This window comes from Pyxicephalus adspersus, chromosome 5, assembly GCF_032062135.1.
Source record: "Pyxicephalus adspersus chromosome 5, UCB_Pads_2.0, whole genome shotgun sequence".
In the NCBI taxonomy this organism is placed as follows: Eukaryota; Metazoa; Chordata; class Amphibia; order Anura; family Pyxicephalidae; genus Pyxicephalus; species Pyxicephalus adspersus.
In genome coordinates, this window is record NC_092862.1 from 17,072,403 (window position 1) to 17,098,706 (window position 26,304).

Sequence of the window (26,304 nt, forward strand, 5' to 3'; positions counted from 1 at the left end):
TCACAATAAAAAGTGAACATTGTTCTTCAATTACGAAGGACAAGGTCTTTAATTGATTGCTTGTAATTTTAGTCAACACATTTCAGGGTTTAGTATATCCCGGGGCTTTTAGTGGTAGGTTGGAACTATTGGTGTTGAGTTTAATTTGCAATCAATAATGGCATTTTAATCTCTTCAGTGGTTGAATGTGAGTAATGAAGCAGTTTTTGCCTTTGGTGTTGCCTTTGTACATGTGTAAATCCTTTCACCTGAGTTAGTCACTTTCAATCGTTCAGGGACTTAAACACGCAAACACATTAGCATTGGTTTGCAATGATCACAAAACTTCTTTAAATATAGAATTCCTCCAATTTTTTATCTATAAGGTTTTGCTTCTGTGCATTGGAGTAGAGTGCTTCTATTAACTCGACCATCTGTACTTATAAAATCTAAGCCTCCACAATATGATATATACTTTTATGTGAAGCCAAAGATGATAAGGGCAACATATTGAATTCCTGTCTGCACCTCTAGAACCTAAGATAGGGCCTGCAGGAGTGATGTAAAACCACAAGTGCCTAGATGCAGGAACTAGAAACTGGAACTCTGGTTCAGGCAACAGTTCACAGGCCAGGAATGGAACCAGACATAAAGTTTTAAAATGTCAAAGTCAGTGATAGAAAGATGTACAGAGTAGGTGAGCAGAATCCTAGCCAAAGGCCCAGATTCATGAAGGTAACAGAGGTATGCAGCAATCATAGGCAGACAAGGAAAAATCAACTGGGCCAAGCACAAGTTCAAAAATAAAGTTGAAAAGATTGTTTAGTGATGATCCTACACAGGATTCAGGTTTAAGTCAGATTGGCGCCAAAGTCCATAGTAGACGTGCCCGCACACTTACTCACACAAGTCACTTGTGCACAAATCTGATAGCTGTCATGATGTTCAAAACACTCCATACCTTCTGTAATAATGGGCAACCTCACCCCCTGTTCAATTCGGTTTGACAAGCAATCTATACCATTTGCAAATACATGTGCTTTGGGCCCATGTGTGTTTGCTATCTTCCATGTAGTTAGTTAGGAGTCAAGTTGCTAATGAAAACAGCAGGCAATGTTAACCATCGACCTCCAGCCAATAGAAACTGCATATTGTGCACTAGCACTCAGCTGGGAGTCGATATTGCTTGCATCTTTGTTGGTTGTAAATTGTTGGGATGGTGCAAAACCTGATAACAACCATTCACAAAGTGTTTGCAAGGCTAAGGACAGGCCTAGCACCATTCTTTTCAAAGCAGCCACTTTGATGTTCCACTGGTGAATGTCACATTAGTTTGTGAACAAATCCAAGTAATGGTGAACTTGAACATCATTCTGAGTCTTGTGATACATCATTTTTGTTTTGTTCTTTGCACCCAGATTTTGCACCCAAATCTGCACCCAGATTTTTTACTAATCTAATAATTGTTTAGCTCTGTTCATGTAGTTATAATTTCCAAATGCAAGCGGTAAAGGAACATGAATTTAAATAGAATGGGGGAGTGAAAAGCAACACAATGAGCCAATCAGATACAGATAGGATGGGAGAGTGGCTGAGAGGTGATATCATGAGTTGGCTGCTACTTTTTCTTTTCAGACCGGGAGTAGATCCATCCACATTGCTCTAAAACACCTGTAACCTATATTATGTATATTGTTACCATGAAAGTAGTAGATTGCTATAGAAGTGTAAAACAAAATATAATTTACCTTTTATGAAAAAGTTTATGGGCATTGACATACGACGTGTCAGAATCTTAACATGTTAATGCCTATTAAAGAGAGACATTGATGTTTAATCAGCAAATTTGCTGCCTGTTTGTTGTGTTTTTTTTTTTTCTTTTTTTACCTAGTAAAATCTCTGTGATTTTAGGTCTTTAAGATTTGAGGTCTGCAAAATCACCTCTTTTGAACAACCTCTTTAATTTTTGCCTTTGTGTATTGTTTCAGAAAAAATATTTTTTTTCCCCAGTTGTGATTTTGTTTTTCTTAACAAAATAGTTTATTGGGGTATGTACAAGTACAATAATGTAAAAAAATATCTAGTATTAGGAATGAGTGAGTTTGCTGGTGATCAGTTCAGCAAGAGCTCCACAGAATCCAATGTTAGTGATAAACCTATTAAAGTCTTAAAGGAAACAAATTTTGTAAAAAATTTTGTCAATTGTAATACTTAAAGCAAAAATACAGTATTATTAATAATTTTATACCGTATTTATATAGCGCCATCATTTTACGCAATGCTGTACAAAGTCCATAGTCATGTCACTAACTGTCCCTCAAAGGGGCTCACAATCTAATGTCCATACCATAGTCATATGTCATTAATGTAGTCTAAGGTTAATTTAGGGGGAAACCGATTAATCTAACTGCATGTTTTTAGAATGTGGGAGGAAACTGGAGTACCCGGAGGAAACCCACGCAGACACGGGGAGAACCTGCAAACTCCATGCAGATAATGTCCTGGCTGGGATTAGAACCTAGGACCTAGCGCTGCAAAGGCCAGAGTGCTAACCCTTGAGCCACCGTGCAATAAAAAAGAGACCCAGAAGCTGGAGTTCTATTGAAAATGACAAATTCACCTGACTGGGGAACTAACAAATCCATCACCCGGGACTTCCTATGGCAATTCCACAGCCAGCTGAATTTGTTTTTTTCTTCTTGCTGCCTATAGTGCATCAGTCCCACTTTCATGCGTTTTTGAAGTACACCAATGGAGTGGCAAGATATTGGATAAAGGTGTTTGATGGGTCTTTTTATGTGGTTAATAGGTCTCTCTGTGGAATGTAGCTTTTTTTCTGCTCTATATTATACCATGTTGGAGTTTTAGCAGTCATTGATGCAGAAAGGGGCAGTTAGAAATAGGTTACAAAATAAGATATAATCATACAAGCTCCTTTATAAATTACCAGGTTTATGTAGTTAAGTTTTGCTGTATATTTTTGTAATCTAAAGTCAATTTTTGTAATGCCTAAAATTATGAAGGCAATCATTACAGCTCATTATAATCTTCTTCGAGAGGAAAGTGTAAACTCTCTCAGGGTGCTAGATAGAACTATGTGGTGCATTATTCCAACTCATCTCTCTAAACTTTATTTCCAATGGTGACATTTATTGAAATGTTGTATCACGGACCATTGAGTTTGCTTGTTCATTTGGCATTCTTTCTGAAAGGGTCACAAAAAGGGGAGATTTTGATGCTGTGGATCTGCAGATGGTTAGCTGTGTTTATTTGTAAATGTGTGGCGGTTCAGGCATACCAAACTGCTTTAATGGAAAAAGCTGATTACTTCCTTGCGTATCTTACTTCTGTTACAAAAATCTAATGGGTTACTGTACTTCTTTTTGCTTGTTATGAAAATTGGGATTTTTTGGTTTGTTTTGTGAATTATTTTGATGCTGTCAGAGATAAGGGAATTAATTGGTAGAAACCAAAATTCAATCTGCATTTGGCTCATTGGAGAAAGGTATAGATTTGCAAATATCACCTTTTCTGCTGCTGTTCAAAAGCACCCTTTCTTCTTTTAAAGCTGAATGCTATACTGAAGTTAAAGACTCAAACACAGCACTGTTTTCAGGAATACATCATTCCTTTTTTAAATGCAAGTGGAGTAAGTAGCAGAATTCAGCATGAGACACTTGCAGTCCCTGTGGAACATATCTCATTCTAGGCGAGGTAGAAGCAGAAAAAGCAGAAAGGAAAGAATACAAATATGTTAAGAGAAATTCTACTAACCAACATTAAAGAGAATAAAGGAAACATGAATTGCAATAAATACAGTATAATAAAACACAACAGAAAAGATAACATCAACAGATTGATTGGCTCAATGACTAGCACTCTTGCCTTTGCAGCCCTAGGTTATATGAATGACATATGACCATGGTAGGGACATTAGATTTTGAGCCCCTTTGAGAGACAGTTAAAAAACAATGAACTTTGTAAAGCACCACATAATATGTCAGCACTATATAAATACAAGTAAATACATTGAATTTTAATTGAAGAGGCTTTTTTGATATGGAAATCCATAGTCAGCTACCATTTGATTAAACCAGTACTGATAGGCAAAGGTTAGTTTAAAAAAAGGTTAGACAAAATGTGGAAAGACTAAAATTTTGGAAAAGCACACACACCCGGTAAAATCAATATGTTGGGGTCAGATATGTAGCAGGGATGTGGGCTATGAAATAGGAGGTCTCAGATGTGGGAATGGTCATTAAGCTATTTGATAGTGATTCAGAAAGCTGAGGTCTATGTTCAGCCTTTTTCAGATGAGTTGTAAAAAGTTATGTCCTTCATGTGTACACTAATAATCTTCCATATGTTCCTTGATGTGTCCATGTATATTAGGAAGGAGAGGGCTAGAACCCCCAAAGATTAACTCTCAGACAAGGCTAGACTGGAAGATTTATTAATACCCTTTTGGATTTATAAATATTAGTAAAGGAGATCTTCATAACCTAAAATGTGAGAAAATCCATCAAGGCATATTCTAATCAATCCAATAATACTGTTTTCTCAATTTATTACCCAGTTTAAAAGATTATGGTTTTTATTTCTAGGCGATGCTTCAGGTTGGTGTGGAGATCCAGGTGTTCCTGCACATGGGTCTAGAGACGGCACAGACTTTAGAACAAAGAGTATATTGCGATTCACCTGTGATGTTGGATACATGCTTCATGGTTCTGAAGATAGAACATGTATGAGCAATGGATCATGGACAGGAAGACAGCCTGAATGTAAAGGTAAGCTGAAAATACTGGCCTAGTCTAAAATAGTTTTCACTGAACTCATTGTCCCAATGGTATCAGTAAATACAGTCAATCAATAATAATAATAATAATAATAATAGTAATAAGGGAATGTAATGAGGATACAAACACACAAACACTTAAAATTTACCTCTTGGGATTTTATTTTAAAATCAATTATCCAGAAATATTTTAACTTAATAACTTATTTTTACACAATGATGAAAAAAGGTATACTTTACTTGCAATGCAAAATGCTGGTTTTCCATGTCAATGTAAATTGATTGATCTGAGCAGGTCCATTTCTTGGCATATGTGATTTAGTATACTGTGGTAAGCCATGGCCCTGTTAACTACCCTCCTACTTCAAACAAGCCCTTGCTATAGACTTACCACAAGTGGCTAACACTCAGGCCCTCCTCCTCTCTTGATAGTGACTATGGCACTGGTGTACAGTAAGTACATGACTGCCCACTACTTCTTGGATGCTGTGGTGATGCCTATCCTTTACGTGTTCCAGACAGCAGGTGGATAAACCAAGCAGGTAGCTAGTGAAGCAAATTGAACAGTAAATTGGACATTGCACTGATATCGCTAATTTCTGAGAATATCTGTGTGTGAATAAACCAGCCTATATCATAGACCTGGCACTCGCTGTAAAGTCAAAAGATTATGGGAATATTACCATCACACCTACCCTCATGACCAAAATTACATGGACAGTCCTTCACAAAATTGAGATAAGGCGTCTTCATTGAAGGATATGGCTAAGAGACGATCTTCTGGCCGACAATCCCGGGCAGTGTCCTACAACATTAGAGCGGGCCTGGTCTATTCCCTCTTGAGGCAGCGCTTACAGCAGCAGAGGAGTTATAAGAATTAGTGATCTGTGGCTTGCAGCATCCTTGTTTCCCTTTAGCTGACTTTTCTCTCTCAGCATCCCATGCACTGAGACTGTACAGTAGGGATGAGCGGTCAAATTTATTAAATTTGGTCCCGCCGCGAATTGAGCCCTTCTTGCTTACCAAACATGTAGGCGAGAACGGCCTTTGTAAATTCGGTCGGCGAGACCGAATTTTTGGGACCTGCAAGACCAATCAGGGGAGCGGAACTGTCAGCTCCGCTCCTCTGATTGCTGTTGCAGTACTGTACTATGTGTTCCTAGAGTATCTCTATCCAGGAACACAGTGTGACTCTCGCTGGCTGCTCATGAATGAATGTAGCTTAGGAAAAATCCTCAAATCATTCATAAACGCAGGCGGCATGACTGGGGACTCTGAGAGGAGGAGTATTGCGGCTGCATTTATTAATGGAGCCGTGAGAATCCTTCTCTTAGTGATAGATCCCCGGACACTACAGGTTAGAATGAGGGCTTGTCCGGGGATCCCTGACTGACAGGACGATTCCCACGGCTGTATTTATGAATGAAGCCGCGATAATCCTCCTTCCAGTGAGAGATCCTGGGGCACTACAGGTCAGAATGAGAGCTTGCCTGTAGTTCCTGGGGATCGCTAACTGACAGGAGGATTCCCATGGCTGTATTTATGAATGCAGCCGTGATAATCCTTCTATAGTGATTTCTCATGGTTTCGCGAAATTTCGCCAAAACTTTGCAGAACCATCGGAACTTTGAGGAAATTTTTGCGAGAATGCCAGAGGCATTCCCACTCATCCCTACTGTACAGCTGAAGGGGATTTGGAGCTGTGCTGCAGCTCATGAGCAGAATAGTTCCTGATCAATCCCACGCTGCATTGGATGCTGAGTCCTTATAGTCTCTCTGCTCTCAGATTCCACTGCATGCTGTAGAGTTTAGCAGGGCTAATCTGTGCTGGAGTGTGTTTTGTGATATTTATTCCAGTCCCCCAATCTAATGCCCCAGTTTGCACCTTTAGCAAGCCCCACTCAGCCTTGGGGGCCAGGGGTGCTCACCTGCGGTGGGACACTGCCTGGGATTGTCTGCCAGAAGAGCGTCTCCTAACAAACGCGGTTATTTCTTCAACATACAAAAAATGAGCAAATGTTTGTACAACATTTTCTTTTTGTTCTAACATAAGTGTTTCTCCACTAAGTCTATAAAATCATGAGGTGACTAAATTGGTAGAGAGAAACTTGGGTGGTCTGCATAAAGCCCTCATCTCAACAATACCTCTGGGAGAAATTAGAATGTCAATTGTGAGTCATGGTAACTTGTCAATAATCAATACCTGACCTTACAAATATTCTTTTTCCAGAATGAGCAGCTACCTACATTCACACTCCACAACTAAACTTGTCTTGTGAATACAAAAGAGGAAAAGCGAGCAGCAAAGAGAGGAGGGAATAGGTTTGGGGGTAGGGTAGGGGAACCCAATATCATTATCCCATGATTTTGAATTTTTGAATTCAATGTCCTACAAGCCCAAATGGAACCATAAGTGTCAACACTTTTGGTCATATAGCACAATTTGTTTATGGCTTGGAATAAATGCATAATAAATTGTAAACTTCTTTTGGGATATTGAATGATATTCCATGATTTAGTGTTGAGGAGTGTCACCATACATAGGATCAAAATATATCCATTCGTTTTTAAGGATTGAACAACATGGATATAACTGATCAGACACGCTGAGCAGTGGTAAACCGTTAAACGCAGATCAAATTGCAGGTGACATTTGTATGTTTGTTACAAGCATTCTGCGGAGTTAGTACAATTGCTTGAATGATTTTTGAAGGGAATTGAATCTCCAGCAATGTGCTCTACATCTTTTCCGATGTCCTCTTGTAGCTTGTATTCACTTTATCTTTATGACTCTAGCTCCTCTTCAAAATTTTCATCTCGTTTTAAACAAGGTGGCTTATTTCTCAAATCTTCATTTAGCATGCTGCGTGCCACACAGTGTCTACTGCTTCTTTTAAGCACACCTTTAAAAGTATAAAAATCTGTCCTAAATCCTGAGAGAAACAGATTGTCCGGGCTATACTGCATAGATTTGTTTCATCTCTGTAACCAACAGCTGTAACCAACACAAAGGCAAATACAGAATTGTGCTCTGTGCTTTTATCTTGAGGAAAAGGTTCTTTAGTTCAGTTGTCAAGGAGAATTATTTAGAATCCCTTTTTAAATCTGAAAACATGTTTAAAATTATTAGTACATAGTTGACTGGAGTGGACCTCTTTAAAATACAGCATTTTAAAGTCCAAGTTTTTTCTAAGTTTCATTTCCTCCTTTTTATGCTTGTTACTTGTATCAAGTCCTTCTGGTTCTTCCCACTTTTTCCATTTATTTGGAATTTACCAATTCTAAAAATTGTGTTTGTGTCCTTTTGCTGTAAAACAGATTTAACAAAATAAAGTCTGCATTAAAGTGCAACTTAGGACTCTTTCAGACCTTTGGTAAACCACAATGAGTTATTGCACGCTCAACTGCCCTCCCAACAACAATCATTCAACTGCAGGGGAACAGTTGGGAACTATTTGGTTCATGTTGTTTCTGCAATTATTTACAGTACAGTTCCTAGACATGAATAACTACCCTTGGTGGAAGCGGTCAAAGACTTTTATTGACATGAATAGGGACTCAGTTACAGTTAAACTGCGTTTGAAACTGTTGGCTTTGTGGATTTTTTTGTTTTGTGCTTATATTGCAGCGGGGTTGTTGCTGGAGAACTGGAGTTTGCCCATTTTTTCTTTTGGTGCAGTCAACTATAACCACACACAACTGCATGACAAAACATTTGCCAAAGCCTGCTGTTTACTCTAAAAACTGCTTTCAAATGCATAAAGGGGCACCTTGAAGCTGCCTACAAAGAAAATCCTTACTTTTTTAGAAATTGCTTTGCCTTTACTGTTGTGCTTGTGAGACAAGAAGTGAAAGAGCATAAGTGAAATTACTTAAAGTTACATGCAATTAAAAAAATTAGCTGCCACAATTGTGTCCTACTTAATCCTACATCTCATGACCTTCCCTGTGAGTCTTGTTGTAAAACAGGTGGCCTAACTGACCTACAGCAAGGCTTTGGAGGAAAAAAGTAAGTCAAGGTCAGCTTACATGAAAGTATAACTTCAACTTGTTAAACCTTTGGATCTTCTAACTCTTGACATGCTATTTACACTGAAGGTTACCACTGCTCATGCATTTTTCATTATCTGATCAGTTCAAATTTCCCATGTTTCCGAGAGGTTTACCTTAAACTGCCATTAATGCCTTTAATGCCTGTAGCTAGAGGCAAAACGTGTTTCCCTGTCATTTACAGCTATTGAGTATAACAATCTTTGCTAAATTTTAATGCCTGGCTCATAACCTTGTGAGTTTAGTAAATATGCAAACTCAGACTGGCCACTGGATTCTGCAAATGCCTGCAAAACCTGCAAAGTAACCAAGTTTGTTATGCTTTAGCAAAAACTTTTGTTCCCTATGTTTTTGTTTGTAGATATTCCAATTTTCTAAAAAGTTGAGTATGTGGTCCATGAATAGTTAATATGACAAAATAGATAAACAAACCCACGGATTGATCTTAAAATTACAGTTTTTCTTAATACTGACTTTAAATTAACAAATTAGTAATTGTGAGGTTACATGAAAGAATGAATGCAGTGTAACACTATTAGTAGCAATATAGTGAATTTTTAAACGGGGCTGTACATCAGGCCAAAAGAGGGATAACAGAGAGAAGGAAGGATGGAGATGGGTAGTCCTTTCAAATAAGGGATTGTAGGTGGGATATGCTTGCTGTTGCTCTGCCATTATTGTTGATTGTCCCTTGGGTTTTCTTGGCATGATGTATATGTAGATTGTGAGGTGTCTTTTCAGTACAGGAAGTTGGAAACTTAACTAGTAGTCATGAGCGAGAATGCTTCTGACAGTCTCGTGAAAATTTCTTCGAACTTTCGAAATTTCACAGACTCATCAGAAAATTGGGGAAATCATGAATGCAGCCGTATGAATCCTCCTGTGTGCGATCCCCGGGCCCTAGAGATTAAATGTCAACTCTGCTCCCCTGATTGCTCTTGCAGGTCCCAAAAAATGTAATCTCGACGGCTGAATTTACACATGCCGTTCTCACTTACATGTTCAGTAGGCGAGAAGGGCCCGATTCGCCACTCATCCCTATTAACTAGTTTATATAGATGGTGATTAGCCAACTGTTATATTTGAAAGACTATTATAGATACCAGGGAAGTAATGTATATCAGGAACACACAAGAATGATGCTAATACCTAATTGGAATCAAGCATGGCCAGTATGGTGCCCAAAAGTCAGCTTGTTCTTCTGATATGAGCATACACCAATAATGGCTTCTTGTCAAATCTCCTGGTTGTTTTTTATTAGGTTGTATCTTGCCGTTCACGGCTATCACCTATATAAACATACATAAATAACATTGGATAAAGAAAAAAAATGCATCTATATGATAGCTTATGTTTGCTTTAAATATTTTTTATTGGTTAAAATAGCAGACTTTTCTCAATTGGCCTCCATCATGAAACTGTTTAGACATTATATTGTGAGCTGTCATTAAGACATCTAATATATTTCACATAATCAACAGCCTAATGCTTTTCCAGCCTTTCCCTGTGTAATTGAGCCAAGAAACGACATTTGTGAAGGCAGTGAAATGTATTATGGATGCCTATTTACTTGGTGCAGGAATAAGTTGTCAATAATGAGAGAGGCAGTTAGATAACTCAATAATAACAGCGGTATGCAATGAATGACATGGCATCAATAACGGGGATCCAGGGCAACCTTGTCATAACACACTCAATAATTAAGGACACCTACAGACTGTAAACACATTACAAGCCACTGTTGTGAGAAATGTGCAAGTATAACAGCAATAAATAATGAAACCGCAAACTGGCCAGAGTTGAAATTAAAGTTCTCGGAAAACACTTTTTGGGCAAAAATGTACTGTTGGAGAAAAAAAGGCTCCTAGTATAATGTTTTAAATGTGACAACTATTATTAATTATGGTGAAACAAAATGTGTAGTCCAACCAAGGTTTTTTCGTTTGAATTGGGGAAGAACACCTCTACATTGGGAATCACAATGCAGTTCAACCAAGAGTTTATCAGTCTATTTGTAAAGTCCAGACATTTTTTTGTTTTATAACCCAATATATGTCTTTATTCTTTCCTTCCTTCCATTGAAATTGAACTTAGCAATTTGTCTGTATTATGGAGAGGCCATGGGTTTGTATACTCCCATATAGATGTTTATCCTGTATGCGCCTGGGCACACAAACCACAGACAACTCCAAAAATCCTTTTATCGAGTTTTATTATAGTCATAAAACAAGACAGGGGTTATTTACAGATGTCAAGTCCGATAAGCGTAGTACAGGAGGGTAAAGCAAAGGCAGGTCAGGAACAATCCGGGGTCAGGGCAGGCAGCAGACAAGAGAGGTCACAAACAATCCGAGGTCAGGACAGGCAGAGTTCACGCAAGAGTCAGGTATCAGACCAGGTTGCTATGATAATGACGAATTGGAGAAACATTAACCATCACAAAGAACGGACCTAAGCACACTGTGTACACAGAGGCTTATAGCGGGCAATGGTGTTCAGGACGGATTCTCCTTAAATGGCCAGAGTGACCAATGACCTTGTGCCACCTGGCGCCATTTGATTGGAGGGTAACTGAATCCCCTGGGGCCGATTGGAATTCAAACTAAAAATGTCCCGCCCCGCGGGGAGCCAGCCCAGTGCCACGCCCTCTGGGGGTACAAGAGGCACGCGTGGTAGCGCGCGCACCTCTTCCCACAGCACCCCTGGGACGTGCCCTACTTTGCACATCCAAAGGAGCGCTGAGAACAGGACATTCTGTAATTACGTCCATAGAGATGCAAGGGATGCCGTCTGGTCGAACAGTAGTTTGGCCAGGACGGATCCCTCCGCCTGCAGAGAGAGACACACTGTGAGCAGGGCATCAGCCTCAGCCATGCTGCCTGCTGCAGCGGCGTCTCCCTCTGCGTCTGGGATCCCCAGGGACGCCACAGGCTCGCAGGACAGTTAAGTTCCTTACATCCTTTCCCATCAACTCAGTATGATGGTGATACAATACAATACAAAGAGCACACCAGTAGTGTAAAATCAATAATTTTACGGAATACATAAAAGATACAAATTTCACTTAATGATTCATTAAGCCTGCCAGCATTAGGTGCATGGGCGTGTGTGATATCCCAGCTCATGCTGATATCAGTGACGTTCTCCTCTGCTCATTAGCAGGCGTGGCTGAAGTTCTTTTAGGTTATTTTTATTGCCAATTACTTTATCAAGGGCAATTTTTTTAGTTTATTTCTAATATATTTCACATAATCAACAGCCTAATGCTTTTCCAGCCTTTCCCTGTGTAATTGAGCCAAGAAACGACATTTGTGAAGGCAGTGAAATGTATTATGGATGCCTATTTACTTGGTGCAGGAATAAGTTGTCAATAATGAGAGAGGCAGTTAGATAACTCAATAATAACAGCGGTATGCAATGAATGACATGGCATCAATAACGGGGATCCAGGGCAACCTTGTCATAACACACTCAATAATTAAGGACACCTACAGACTGTAAACACATTACAAGCCACTGTTGTGAGAAATGTGCAAGTATAACAGCAATAAATAATGAAACCGCAAACTGGCCAGAGTTGAAATTAAAGTTCTCGGAAAACACTTTTTGGGCAAAAATGTACTGTTGGAGAAAAAAAGGCTCCTAGTATAATGTTTTAAATGTGACAACTATTATTAATTATGGTGAAACAAAATGTGTAGTCCAACTAAGGTTTTTTCGTTTGAATTGGGGAAGAACACCTCTACATTGGGAATCACAATGCAGTTCAACCAAGAGTTTATCAGTCTATTTGTAAAATCCAGACAATTTTTTGTTTTATAACCCAATATATGTCTTTATTCAAATTGAACTTAGCAATTTGTCTGTATTATGGAGAGGCCATGGGTTTGTATACTCCCATATAGATGTTTATCCTGTATGCGCCTGGGCACACAAACCACAGACAACTCCAAAAATCCTTTTATCGAGTTTTATTATAGTCATAAAACAAGACAGGGGTTATTTACAGATGTCAAGTCCGATAAGCGTAGTACAGGAGGGTAAAGCAAAGGCAGGTCAGGAACAATCCGGGGTCAGGGCAGGCAGCAGACAAGAGAGGTCACAAACAATCCGAGGTCAGGACAGGCAGAGTTCACGCAAGAGTCAGGTATCAGACCAGGTTGCTATGATAATGACGAATTGGAGAAACATTAACCATCACAAAGAACGGACCTAAGCACACTGTGTACACAGAGGCTTATAGCGGGCAATGGTGTTCAGGACGGATTCTCCTTAAATGGCCAGAGTGACCAATGACCTTGTGCCACCTGGCGCCATTTGATTGGAGGGTAACTGAATCCCCTGGGGCCGATTGGAATTCAAACTAAAAATGTCCCGCCCCGCGGTGAGCCAGCCCAGTGCCACGCCCTCTGGGGGTACAAGAGGCACGCGTGGTAGCGCGCGCACCTCTTCCCACAGCACCCCTGGGACGTGCCCTACTTTGCACATCCAAAGGAGCGCTGAGAACAGGACATTCTGTAATTACGTCCATAGAGATGCAAGGGATGCCGTCTGGTCGAACAGTAGTTTGGCCAGGACGGATCCCTCCGCCTGCAGAGAGAGACACACTGTGAGCAGGGCATCAGCCTCAGCCATGCTGCCTGCTGCAGCGGCGTCTCCCTCTGCGTCTGGGATCCCCAGGGACGCCACAGGCTCGCAGGACAGCTAAGTTCCTTACATCCTTTCCCATCAACTCAGTATGATGGTGATACAATACAATACAAAGAGCACACCAGTAGTGTAAAATCAATAATTTTACGGAATACATAAAAGATACAAATTTCACTTAATGATTCATCAAGCCTGCCAGCATTAGGTGCATGGGCGTGTGTGATATCCCAGCTCATGCTGATATCAGTGACGTTCTCCTCTGCTCATTAGCAGGCGTGGCTGAAGTTCTTTTAGGTTATTTTTATTGCCAATTACTTTATCAAGGGCAATTTTTTTAGTTTATTGACACAGTAAAATATATTAAGTTTACAGATACAGTTATTTACATCCTATATCTTTTACTGCACAATATAAGCATCATAGCATTGGTCGTACTTTTAAATCCAGTGGTTAAAAACTTAAATCCTTCAGTGTGCAACTGATCACATGTTCCTGAGATCACCCAGTGAGCTGACCAATTGCAAAGTTTTTTTCTAGGTCACCTTGATTCCACCTTTGGATTTTTTGGCATAGCTGATCCGTTCTTTTCTTGTATTTAAAGATTTGGTTCACCAAGACGTGATTTCCTTCTGGTATTTGTGTAGTCTGGAGTAACCCACTGGTTTTTAAATCTTGGAGAACAACTCCCACCAAAAGTTTTTGTTTTTATTACATGTGGATGGATTCAGTAAGATTTAGAATGTTTTTAGTTATTTTTTCTAATTGATTTGATATAGTGATTTTATATATTTATTTTTTCTTCTTAGCTGTACAATGCGGGAATCCAGGAACAACAGCAAATGGAAGGGTGTTTCGAATTGATGGTACAACGTTCTCCAGCTCTGTGATATATTCCTGCGTTGATGGTTACATTCTCTCTGGCACAAGCATCAGGCAATGCACAGCAAATGCAACATGGTCAGGGAATCTACCCAACTGCACAAGTAAGTTACCAGAAAAACAATGTAGCGTTGTTTGGAAGCCACTTTGTAACAAATGTCTATTTTATACTTACTTTTATCATCCATTGTACAGCAGACCAAGAAAGAGAATATATTGTATTGTATGTAAAGGTGTTGTTGGCATGGGCTACAGTAGCTAGCACCAAAAGAAGTATTAATAATTTTCAGTACAGAGGTGCCGGGTCACCTGCTAATTAAATGTTACGTGAACTTCTAGGTGCGTGTGTGTAACTAGGCACTTCAGTAAATCTTCAGAGTAAAATCATCTAAGGCACTGTCACCTGTGTCTGTTAGAGAGCTGTGTAGCGATAGGGCCTCATTTATTAAAGCTTTCCAAGGCTGTAGAAGATACACTTTCATCAGTCAACCTGGGTGATCCAGAAAACATGAAATTGATTTTTTAAAAGTCGTTTGCTATTTGTTGGCAAATATTTTTAATCCTGGACCAGATCCATTTTATGTTTGCTGGATCACCCAGTCAATAGAGAGCTTTAATAGATCAGGCCAATTGGGTTATGGCATTACTGTACTCTTGCTGGAAGCATGACTTCACAAAATTAGCTAGAAATGCCTATACCATGGTAATCTCCTCCACACAATGGCACAATGTAGAACAAGGCATGGTAGGTCAGTAACAGTGTGAAAGATCAGTGAGATAACCACAAACTATACTGCCTTTTTTCAGAGGTCAGTTGCTCTTTAAATATATTCCCTGGGATGAAAAATACATAACTGAAACCTATTCCCCACACTAACCAAATATATAAAAGTATATTATGGCTGCTAAGCTGAGAAAACAATGACTATGATACAATACAGCTTCTTACAACTTAATTTCCTGTTTGAATGTTCACAGTTATCAGCTGTGGAGATCCAGGTGTTCCAGCGAATGGTCTTCGATATGGAGAAGACTTTATTGTTGGACAGAATGTTACCTATATTTGTCAGCCTGGATACACAACGGATCCCAAGAGCTCATTTACACGCACCTGTACAAGTAACGGCACTTGGAATGGGGTCATCCCAGCTTGTAAAGGTACGTTTTATTGTCTGGATTTTCTTTTCCAAAATAATGTTAAGAGTTTGTTACAACTGTCTACCTTCTTTTTTATTAATTATTAAACTCTAGTTCTAATTTAGACATTAGCTCTAAAAAAAAAATGTAAAAAGTGTTAAGAAAGCATATTTTGAATGAAATGGTATTTTATAAACATAATTCTTTATTCTGTATATTTTATGGTGGAGACTAAAAATATGAAACAAATAATCTTTACTATATAAATATCTTGCTCATTGTCCTCTTAAAGAGAAACAGTCAATGTGCCCAAGTAGGGCAAAATAATGAATGCTGTGTTAAACCCGACCCTAAAACCTTATACCCACATTTCCAGTGCATCTCTACAGCTCCACCATCACAGCCAACAGAAAAATACCCATTGTGTAGAGTTGTTGGCAGGCAGATAGAGCACAAAGACCATGTGATGCCATGTGCAATGGTTTAAAAATTGGCCCAAGACATCTTGGAAGGAGGTCACAAGGTCCTGCATACCTTGAAACCCTATTATTGTGCAGCTGTTTTTCAAAAAGGACTTTGCAAATTTATTCAGGATATTGCAACATGCAATACAGAGCCTACTAAATTAAATTTTGAAGATTTCATTGAATACTTTTTCAAGTATTTAGTATACAATGATCCTCCTGTGACCAGTTAGTAATCATAGTAATTTTTTGCCCTTTTCATGGTTCTTAAGACCACAGTGATCAAACATACATATACGTATAAATAGTAAAGAGTCACAACGCCCCAAATAATATATATAAGTAATATAAATAATATTTTATTTACCAGGGATGTGTTGGCTGTGTTGGACCCCTGTGTCTTCAGTGATTTATATACTTACATTCAAAGATTTCTCTGTGTTAATTCCTGACTCTCCACTTTGATTGTTCTCACCATGAGTCAGGAGTGTAGTTGTAAAAAAAGAAGAGGGGGCACGGTACTATCCATGGAGAGTGTGCATGCGCATCATTGCTATGTAAATGCCTCATTCTCGAAAAAAGTGAGGGAACGGAGTGTCCACACCTGCCCACCCCACTACACCCCTGCTATGGGTCTTCCAGCATCTTTTGTTGCATTCTCTCTCCTTTAAACAAATAAAAAAAAACACAATGAGAGAGGAGATCCTCAGGTAGACACAAAAGGTCTGCAGACCTAAAAATGTACCAAAGATATTTAGGATGTAGTCAGATGATTTAGGACTAAAGTCAGGTGATCGAGCACTTATTTTAAAAACCCAAACACCAAACTTTAAGCTCTCATTGGAATGTCCCTTGTGTTATATCTACCTAGATAATAATGTAAATAAAATACACAAAAAAGTAAGCACATAGTTAAAGAAGAACTATACTTGTTGCTGGGCGATGAGCCTGTACCATAATCAGAAAGTATGCACAGCTGCCAGACTGCAGAGATGAGAGGTCCAGGACCACATTAAAGGAAGCCGTTATCTTCACCAGTGGCTCCATGGTGGACTTCTGAGAGGACCACAGTCCTCTTAGGCTATTTGAGAGCCATTGATGATGTACCTCCTGCGCATGTGCAGAAGGTAAATTGTCTCTGGCGGTTGGCTATGTGTACGGCACCACTGCTCACACTGCCAACCTCTATACTGCACAGTGCATAGGCTGTACAGTGTACAGTAAATACACTGTTTTTGGAAAAAGATGTCTCTTTTGTCAATTACCTCTACCTCCAGGCAACTTTTTTGTTTTTTTCAGTTTATGCCCACTTTTAGTTAAATGGTGCATCTAGTTAGATGGGGATGTTCAGTGTACAGTGTATTAATGAACTAGAAAGTATAGTAAAGCATTATACAAAAAGTCAGAAACTATCTCATACTCAAAAAAAAAAATCTGTTTGCTGTGGACTTCTACATTTTTACAACATCCTTGTATTGTCTTGTTGAGCCTGTGTTTTTGTATGCAGGTGACAAATTTATGACATTTATAGTCATTCATTTAATAGAGCTCACCATTACATAAAATTGATTCTGTTTTTAGCTGTTACATGCCCGTATCCACCTCAAGTTTCCAACGGAAGGCTGGAAGGAACGAACTTCGATTGGGGATTTAGTATCAGTTACGCCTGCTTTCCGGGTTATGAATTGTCCTTCCCTGCAGTGCTAACCTGTGTTGGCAATGGAACGTGGAGCGGAGAGGTTCCTCAGTGCCTACGTGAGTTGTTTCCCAAACTGTTTTTATTTTCTCCTTCTTAAGTGTAATTCAAAAATAATCCAATACCATTCCTGCAGTTTTAATCTTTTCGTAAGCAATTTCACATTTTAATGGTACTTGTTTTATTGCCTGCAGCTAAATACACACACAGCCAAAGATTTTATTACCTTTCCAGAGACAGTAGACCATAGGGCTGGTTTATTAATCAATTAGGCTGTTCACTTACCAAGGTGAATTATAAACTTGCAAGAGATAATTCACTTAGCTTAGTGAATGTGGTTCAATTTGCAAAGAATACCTGAACATGTGCAGGGGAATCTAAAAAAAACAGGAATTTTCCTTGCACAAAGTGCTAAGCTAAGTTAAATATCCATTGTAAGGGCGACCATTCACTTATGTGAACAGCCTTTAGTAAAGTACCCCAATATATTCGTAGAAGAATTTTATTCAGTTTGGGTGCTACAGGTAGGTATAGAGTACCCTATGATGACAGCATGCAAGTGCATTGGACCTTTTCTCCCTTATACTAGGACAACCTCTATCTTCATTGTTTATATTCTCTACCATACACGCTAATCCAATGGAATGTACACAAATCTTAAGCACTGTTGATTAGATCAATGTGAAGGTGGAGCATTGAATGTCTTCAACTGCAAAATAAAATAATAATACATTTTCAGTACATGTTTCAGTTTGCCAGTACATTCCAGGATCTCAAAGGTATCCTTTTGCTGATCACTTTACCATTACCAATTATGCTGTGCCATTACCGTAAGCAACAAGGCTGGGCTGGAAAATATTTATTAGAAGTCATTGCAGATGAATTGTGTCTTGTTGTAAATCTCTAGCTCAGTATTTTTATACAGTGTACCTTAACTTGCATAATGTATTTTGAAAATGTATATATTTTACTGCTCATGTACTGTATAGGTGTATCTGTGACAGATTGACAGTTTATGGTATAAAAAAGCAAATACTTCACAGCAAATAACTTCAAAGTACAATTTACTGCCTGGTAGGTAGGATAGTTTTTGATGCCTTTTTGTTAACAGTTTAAAGCTGCCCACAGCTCACAATATATTTGTGTGGTGGTCGGTAGGAAGAATGTTTCTTACATGGTCATGGTCAAAAAGGTGCCACTTTTACAGATAGCAATAAATTAAATAATTGTTGTCAGTTAAACTGACCAGGGAGGCACAAATTGCTTATTGCTAAGGACCCCCCAGCAACCTCTGGTAGAGAAACACTGGGTAGAGAAACACCCATATATGGGAATATGACTAAACAATGGAATATAAAGTTAATAATGTTTCCTAGAATTAGATTGTTTGGGTATGATGAATGATGTGCCAGAGCAACAAAAAATATTCTTATTTAGTGTGTTGGTGCTAAAACTTCATGCATTAAAACTTTTTTCATAAATAGAAGTGCCAGTGTTTTAGATGATGAGAATAAATGTACCTCTCTAATAGGTGTATTCATTCTTAGAAGAATAATATATCTGTGCTTTTTTTACCTAAACATAAAGCCCTATTGAGCTGTCATAAGGCAATGGCATAACTAGAAGAGGTAGCTTGGAAAAAAAAAGCGAGGAACCGTGCGCACTTCACTGAACTAGCGGCTTTTACAAAGCATTGACAATAGATTGCGAGAGAACAGTAATCCTTTTATGACCTTGACAGCATGCAGTCACAGAAAAACAAAAGGAAGGCTTGTCATGCTTTAAAAAAGCATTTCACTGTGTTTTTCTACCTTTCCATGAACATCACCTCTTCATTGTTACATATTGGAGCTAAATTTTGTTCATTCTATTTTATGTACAGATATATAACTTCCCCTGATGGTCTTCCACTGTGCATGGAGTCCTGTTAGACTAGATGTGGATGGCCTTATATTATAGAAGAGCAGACAAATGTTACATCTGAATTCTAGGCAGATATCAAGGACTCAAATGAATGCGACTCTGTAATCAATAATATATCAATAATGCGCATATAAGTGTGGGGAAGCTTTTCCCATATTCGCTCATATTCAGGGTGCTCACTTACCATTTTCTAAGTGTCCTGAGTAATGAAAGGTGCAGGAACCATGTGCCAGGAGCCTTCACCTTTACTGCCAAGTCTTTTGGGCCCACCAAGAGCCTTCTCAGTCATTGGAAAGCCACTGATGATGTAACTTTATGTGAATGGTACATGAGTTGTGCAATGTAAGAAAAAAAAACAAAAGAGATTTTGTACAACTCTTCTCCCAAAAACCTCTTACCTTCTGGTAACCTTCTAGTAGGTGAAGGGGGGGGGGCAATAAGGGGGAGGCTGGAGTGATGAGGGTTTCCTGTATGGTAAGCACTCCCCACCTAAATAAAATTATGTTGTATATTTTAGTGGCACAGTTTTTTGCTTGGTGGGGGGACTCCTAATAGTGGTAAGTATATAGAGGTAAAATATAAATCTTGCCCCAGCCTGGCATGCTTGTTGCCAAAGGAGTCCACTATTGGTGCCATAGAGATCATTTGGTGCCATAATTGTCTACTATTTGTGCCATAGGAGCTAACTTTACTGTAGCCAACCCTTGATCACATATGGCCAAAACAGTGTGGCCCTCCATGTCAATGAAGTTGGACAGTACATGATGTAATTGCCATTTAAAAGATCACACAAGCAATAATGTCACACTTGCTATCGTGACTGGTGATATTTCACCAATGACAGGATCTTTTATAGAGGGCAGGGAAATTTTTAATCTGTTTTACAGAATCACTTTCCTTTTAGAAAAGAGGGATTTTACAGGGAACGCAATGCTTTGGTGTTCTGGCCAGCGAGTAGGTGACACTATGGAAACAGATAAGTAGTTTCTCTGCTTCTTTTTATAGCAATCCTGTCACTGGTGATTTTAAATATTACAAATGTAAAATCAGCCAATTACTAACAAACAAATATCAGACCTACAAAATCATCAAGTCGCATGACTGCCTGCAAAATATGCCATCCAAGATTTACATATATATTTTGAAGCTGGGAAAAAATCAAGACAGATCCCTCACCTTATACTCTTTTCTCTGAGCTGACTTTTGACAGCTGTCAATGGCTGCCTGCCGACCTCCGTTCACTTTTATGTCAAAAGAGGTTACTGTGGGCACAGAGAATGTCAGCTGGAGGCATTTTTGATCGTCTGATATTCTGATATGCCGCATGCCCCTCAGTGTCCTCCTTTCATTACAGAGGTGCCAATGACAGCTGTCAATGGAGCAGAAGCATTGCTATGGAGATCTAAGAATAATAAGGGCATGTCAATGTATGATGATAAGATTATTTACTAAATATGTCGCTCGTCTTGTAAAGACACAAGGCATCTAATATAGCTCATTTCATATAGGCATCCATTATATTTGTACTTCAAGGAAAAAGATAGTACGATATATATATATAGATACATTTATATATATATACATTTATATAAAACTAAGTCCTGGGTTTGCATTTGCAAAATGGTCGTTCCCTTTTTGAAGCTTCCATACATCTCTGATTAATACAGAGGTAAAATCTCTCTATATACATCAAGAATGACATTTAGACACAATGTAATACATATTATTCCACATCATTAATCATGCAAAGCAATTATCTTTCAATTAATATGCAACAGATGTCAGTGTAACGGACAATGAAAAGTTCACTTGTAAGCAAAACTATTTCAAGGGATATATTATTTATATATAATAATAAATAATTATTGGTCTATGATTATACATATACAAGCACATCTATAAATAAAATAGCCTCAAGAACTATTTAAGAAATAACTGTATCTTGTATACTGTTCAGTCCTTGTTAGCTGTGATGTAATCCGTGGATTCGGCCCCGACACCCAACAGTCATTACTTTATTGGATTACCCCAATGACTCCTGTTAGAAAATTACTTTATTATATGAAAACAAAGGCCTTTCAGTCTTTCAAGTAGATAAAAATGGTGATGTTGAGATGTTGCATGCTATGCTATGTTGCTAGGGTACCACGTATATTGTTATGAGAAATGCCTTGAACGTTTCCATAGAGAGCAGCTGTAGTAGAATGCAATGCATAGGCATTGTCTGTTTAGTCATCTATCATTATATCCTAGTACATGTGTTTTTATTCATATCAAGACTTGATCCACTCTGTCTTTCTTCAATATCACTGTTCTTTGATGAATCACATAAACGATGAATCACATAAACTTCATGTAAGCATCATATATTCTATACAGAAGCTTTTAGGACAGCAAACTAGAAGCAAATCATGTTGTGCAGTGTTGTTCTTCAGCTTGCATATCAACGGGATAACCTCAGCATTGGGTTGATTCACCTTCATTGTCCAATCAGAGATCTGATGAAGTGCTCCTAATGTGTTAATATAGCTGAAGTGGAGGTCATGGAAGTAATTCTGCTATGGGCTAGGGGAAGGCGATGACACAACATCCTGCAGGTACTGACCTGGGTATGTTCTAGAGCAATGTTGTCCAGCAGACTGTCCATAGATGACTTTTTGTAGCCTCTCTGATGCCATTCTGCATTAGCTCTAACTTGGACCAAAGTTCTGGAACTCAGCACCTGACATTTGTATGATGCCAGCGCTGCCTATTTATAAGTGTTATCCCCTGGCCCACAGACATAGTGAAGTTCTGGACACATAGAGAAATACAAAAGAATTGGGTGAAAGTGAGACTTTTGGTTTACAACTGCACACTAATTAATGGGGAAATGTATTGCTAAATGGAGGGGGGTTATACTAATAAATGATATATCTGTTGATAAATCTGGTTTTAAATATTACTACCACTGAAGGGAAGTTTTCGAAGTTCGATGTTGACACTGGCACTGCTAGTATTAGTAAGGTGGGGGTTATTCTTACTGACCCATTGGAGGGGGGTGTTTATTGTTGCTGCCTCTACTCCAATCTAAATACCACATTGACTATGTGTCATTGGTGTCACTTTCAACGTTATTATTTAAATTTAAATTCAAATTATTTAATGCGTGTATTTTATTATAGCGTGCATGCTCATCTCCTAATGTTGAGTGCCAACAATGGCATCTGTTTGGATACATTGTCCTGCACTGGAGCTAGGACAAGGCATCCACATGGATGCTATTGTTAGCACTGATCTTTCTAAAATTGGTATACAAGACTTGCTTATCTCCTAATGTTTTTAAAATGGAAAAATTGTTTATTTTACATGCAGTCCTCCATGTGACTTGTGACTTACTAGCCAGGGATGCTGGCAAGTAGGTTAGTACTTGTTTTTAGCCTTCCAATATTCTTAGCAAATATATAATGGGTGACCTAAGGTTATGTTCACACTGGCCATGAGGTTGTGGTGCGCTTACGTCTTCCTTATGCCAAGCATGTACCGGAGCCAGCGCTGTGTGACCGAGCAGCTGGCAAGGTGCAATCCACAGGGAAATGTGCAGGATCACTCGATCCCGAAGCAGGTCTGAACCTGCCCTAAGTGACCAATAAAAAGGCTCTTGAATTGGATTAACATTGACCTCTTAGTTGCACTCAATGGACCTGATTTATTAAAGCTCTCCAAGGCTGGAGTGAAGCTGGGTGATCTAGCAAACCTGGAATGGATCTGGTCCAGGATTAAAAATATTAGCTACTACTAGCTATATTAGCTACTACTAGCTATTACTATTTGTTAGCAAATTATTTTTAGGAAATTCATTCCAGGTTTGCTGGATCACCCGGCTTCACTGATGAAAGTGTATCATCCTGCCTTGGAAAGCTTTATTAAATCAGGCCCAATGATTGCATATTGGAGCACAACAAACTAAGAAATGTGTAGCCACCTATGGGTATCCACACAAGAATTCTGATACCAATTGATGTTCCTACAAATAAACATTTTATATATACCACAGGGTTATAAAATTTGAATTTTTTACAACATCCCTAAAGTAAAATTTTGAATTAGGTAACAAATAGATGAGATAGTGATAGCTAGGCAGAGGGTACCGTCTCTTATTATCTGTAGAAAAATGCAAATAAATACTTATTACAAACATGGGCATATAAATATCTATGTATATAATAACATTATTATATTTTTGTTATTATTTGAATAATCAGTAGTTTAGCCTTTCCGACCATTTTGCCATTTCCGAGGGCTAAAAGGATATTTTGTCTTTATCGCTCTGACTTCTTTTAGTTGAACATTTCTCCCGCTGTTACATGCTGAAAAAAAAGGAGCAATTTGTATCTACAAGAAAATATAAAAATCAATAGGAATAAAATTGTCATTTGTTGTTTTGTATCCAATAGCAATAATTTGCACAGTGTGTTTTTCAGCCGTAAAATTCAAATTGTAACACATAATAAAAATACAATATCCATGTTAGAGATTCCGGTTCAATAATGTCCTTTATTTGTGAATAGGCATGAATAGATCACCATTAATATATTGGTAAAGCAACATTTGATCATTTTCTTTTAATGCTTACTGCTCCTCCCATTAAAATTACATTATATAAAAAATAAGACTTTCAGGGTTATTATGATCAAAACGAAAAAAATAATTTTTTTTGTGGAATCCTTGTTAGATGTAAATGCTTTATTAAAGCCAAGACCAATATATTCCAATTGTTTTTTTGTTTTTATATAAGACATACACACATAAGATCCTAAGAAGGTAGCAGAAGTTGTCACCTTATCTTTTGGATTTTTTCAGTCTATTTAACCCTTTTCCTAGGATGTTTTTAATGATAAATAAACCTTGTGGTTTCTGTTATTATGCTGAAAAGATCCCTGAATTTTGGCAAGCAGTCTACAGGTAAAAAGGAGCATGTTTCATTAACGGGTTTAAACAAGGATAATGTAATGGTATGTATGTAATCATGCTGCAGAGTAGAACATACAATTATTAAAAGAAAAAAGATGTCCAGAGTTCAGGTACACTTTATCTACTCCTCAGAAATTGTCCTAACATCCTACTGTAATAATAAGGCTTATCCTAAAGTGGAAGTAAAGTGTTGCACATCTGTCCCCGTTCCCTTGCAGGTTGCTGCCATCGTTTTGTTTCTGTTCTGATAGGTGATCTTCAGTCATCTTGATTGGCTAGATTCATTACCGCCACGCGCCATGAATCCGGGGTTGCAGGATATTGTGGCAACTGGAGCTGATGTGGCACATGTGCAGCTCAGCTTTTTGCGGAAACCTGGAGCAATCGGCCAGATAGGAGGCATTATTGCAGAAGGGACATCCCCTGTCCTATGCTGCAATATTGAACTTTTTCATCAGGTATTCTTAAAAGGTATTCTCAAAATGAACTCCAGAATAATATGTAATTTGTGAATGCTGACCAGAGACTGTATTATGTGGTTTAATTCATTTATATTTCGACAATTACAATCTGATATCACTTACAAAATATACTTTTTTTTTTCACTAAAAGAGGGTATGGATGAAGTCGATGTAGTAATCAATACACTAAAATGGTGACCTATTGCTCTCTCACCAGCAAGCTATAGATTGCTATTGCAGTAATCAGTTGCTACTAGAGATGGACAAGCAATTGATTGTGCTTTGAAAATCCTGTTTCCACAAATTTTTGTGCCAATAAACGCTAAGTTTTATTTTTTTACTTTACAAGTGATTTATGTTTATAGTTAATAAACATATACTACTTTATTATTAATCACTTTAATTTTTGGAAAGAGGGAATTTGTTTTTTTTTTTACTATGGACATGTTAGCCTTGATCCCAACCATCCCAGTAATTAAAGTGACAATACAATGCGCAGGTGTGTTGCAATTTTTTAAAAAGGTATTTTCCTGACTTTGCATGTAAGAACAATTGGCACACATATTTTAGCAGAGATACATTTCTTACTTGCCCTCTCTAGGCACAGCAGAGGGGAATCTGCTTCCACAACTAATTAAAGACGGCTACTGGACTCATTTGGAGCTTTCATGAAATTTGTGTTCTATAGGAAGCTGCAAAAAAATTAGTTTGTAATTAAGTTATTGAAAAAGGATCAAAGTAATGTTGCGTTCAACTTTTTCCTTTAAATTAGTGCGATTAAAAATGTCATTCTCATTAGCAGTCACAAGAAGCCCAAGCGTTATTAGTTTTCACAACCATTTACAACGCTAGTTTAATAAATTAGGTAGTCCACATACACAAAATCGTAAATGCTCAGGAAACTGCTTTTTTAAAATCTCTTTTTAGAAACTGACATTTCAGGACCTATACTGCAAGCAGTGTGAGATGGAAGCACAAGCGCACATTATTATTAGTAAAACAAATCCAGGTACAGGAATTGCCCTGAGACATCCAGGAAGTTAGTATGACATCTGAATATTTTATATAGGAATTGCTAAACTGTGCCGTCATGAAAGAACAGGTCTCATAAGCAACTGCTTCGGGAAGCTGAATGACTGATAAATTGCAGAGTAAAAGAAGACAAAAAGGTTATTTATAACATAGAAATAAAAAATTAAATGTTCCCCATTGGGTGCCACCACAAACTCCCGTTAACACAATAAACAATAGGCTATTTTTAGCAAATATAAAAAAAAGATTTATTACAACATATTTACTAATAATGCTGGCTAAGGT

The 26,304-nt window shown here is 38.3% G+C and overlaps 1 protein-coding gene across 1 annotated transcript in view; it reads left to right on the top strand.

The window, feature by feature from the left end:
* The window catches only part of CSMD3 (CUB and Sushi multiple domains 3), a 297,101-nt gene that overhangs the window by 255,086 nt on the left and 15,711 nt on the right, over positions 1-26,304 (top strand). Inside the window, exons 49-52 of the mRNA XM_072413237.1 lie at positions 4,584-4,766; positions 14,281-14,457; positions 15,332-15,511; positions 17,536-17,709. Coding sequence (XP_072269338.1) covers positions 4,584-4,766; positions 14,281-14,457; positions 15,332-15,511; positions 17,536-17,709 — 714 coding nt within the window. The remainder of the gene's footprint in view (positions 1-4,583; positions 4,767-14,280; positions 14,458-15,331; positions 15,512-17,535; positions 17,710-26,304) is intronic.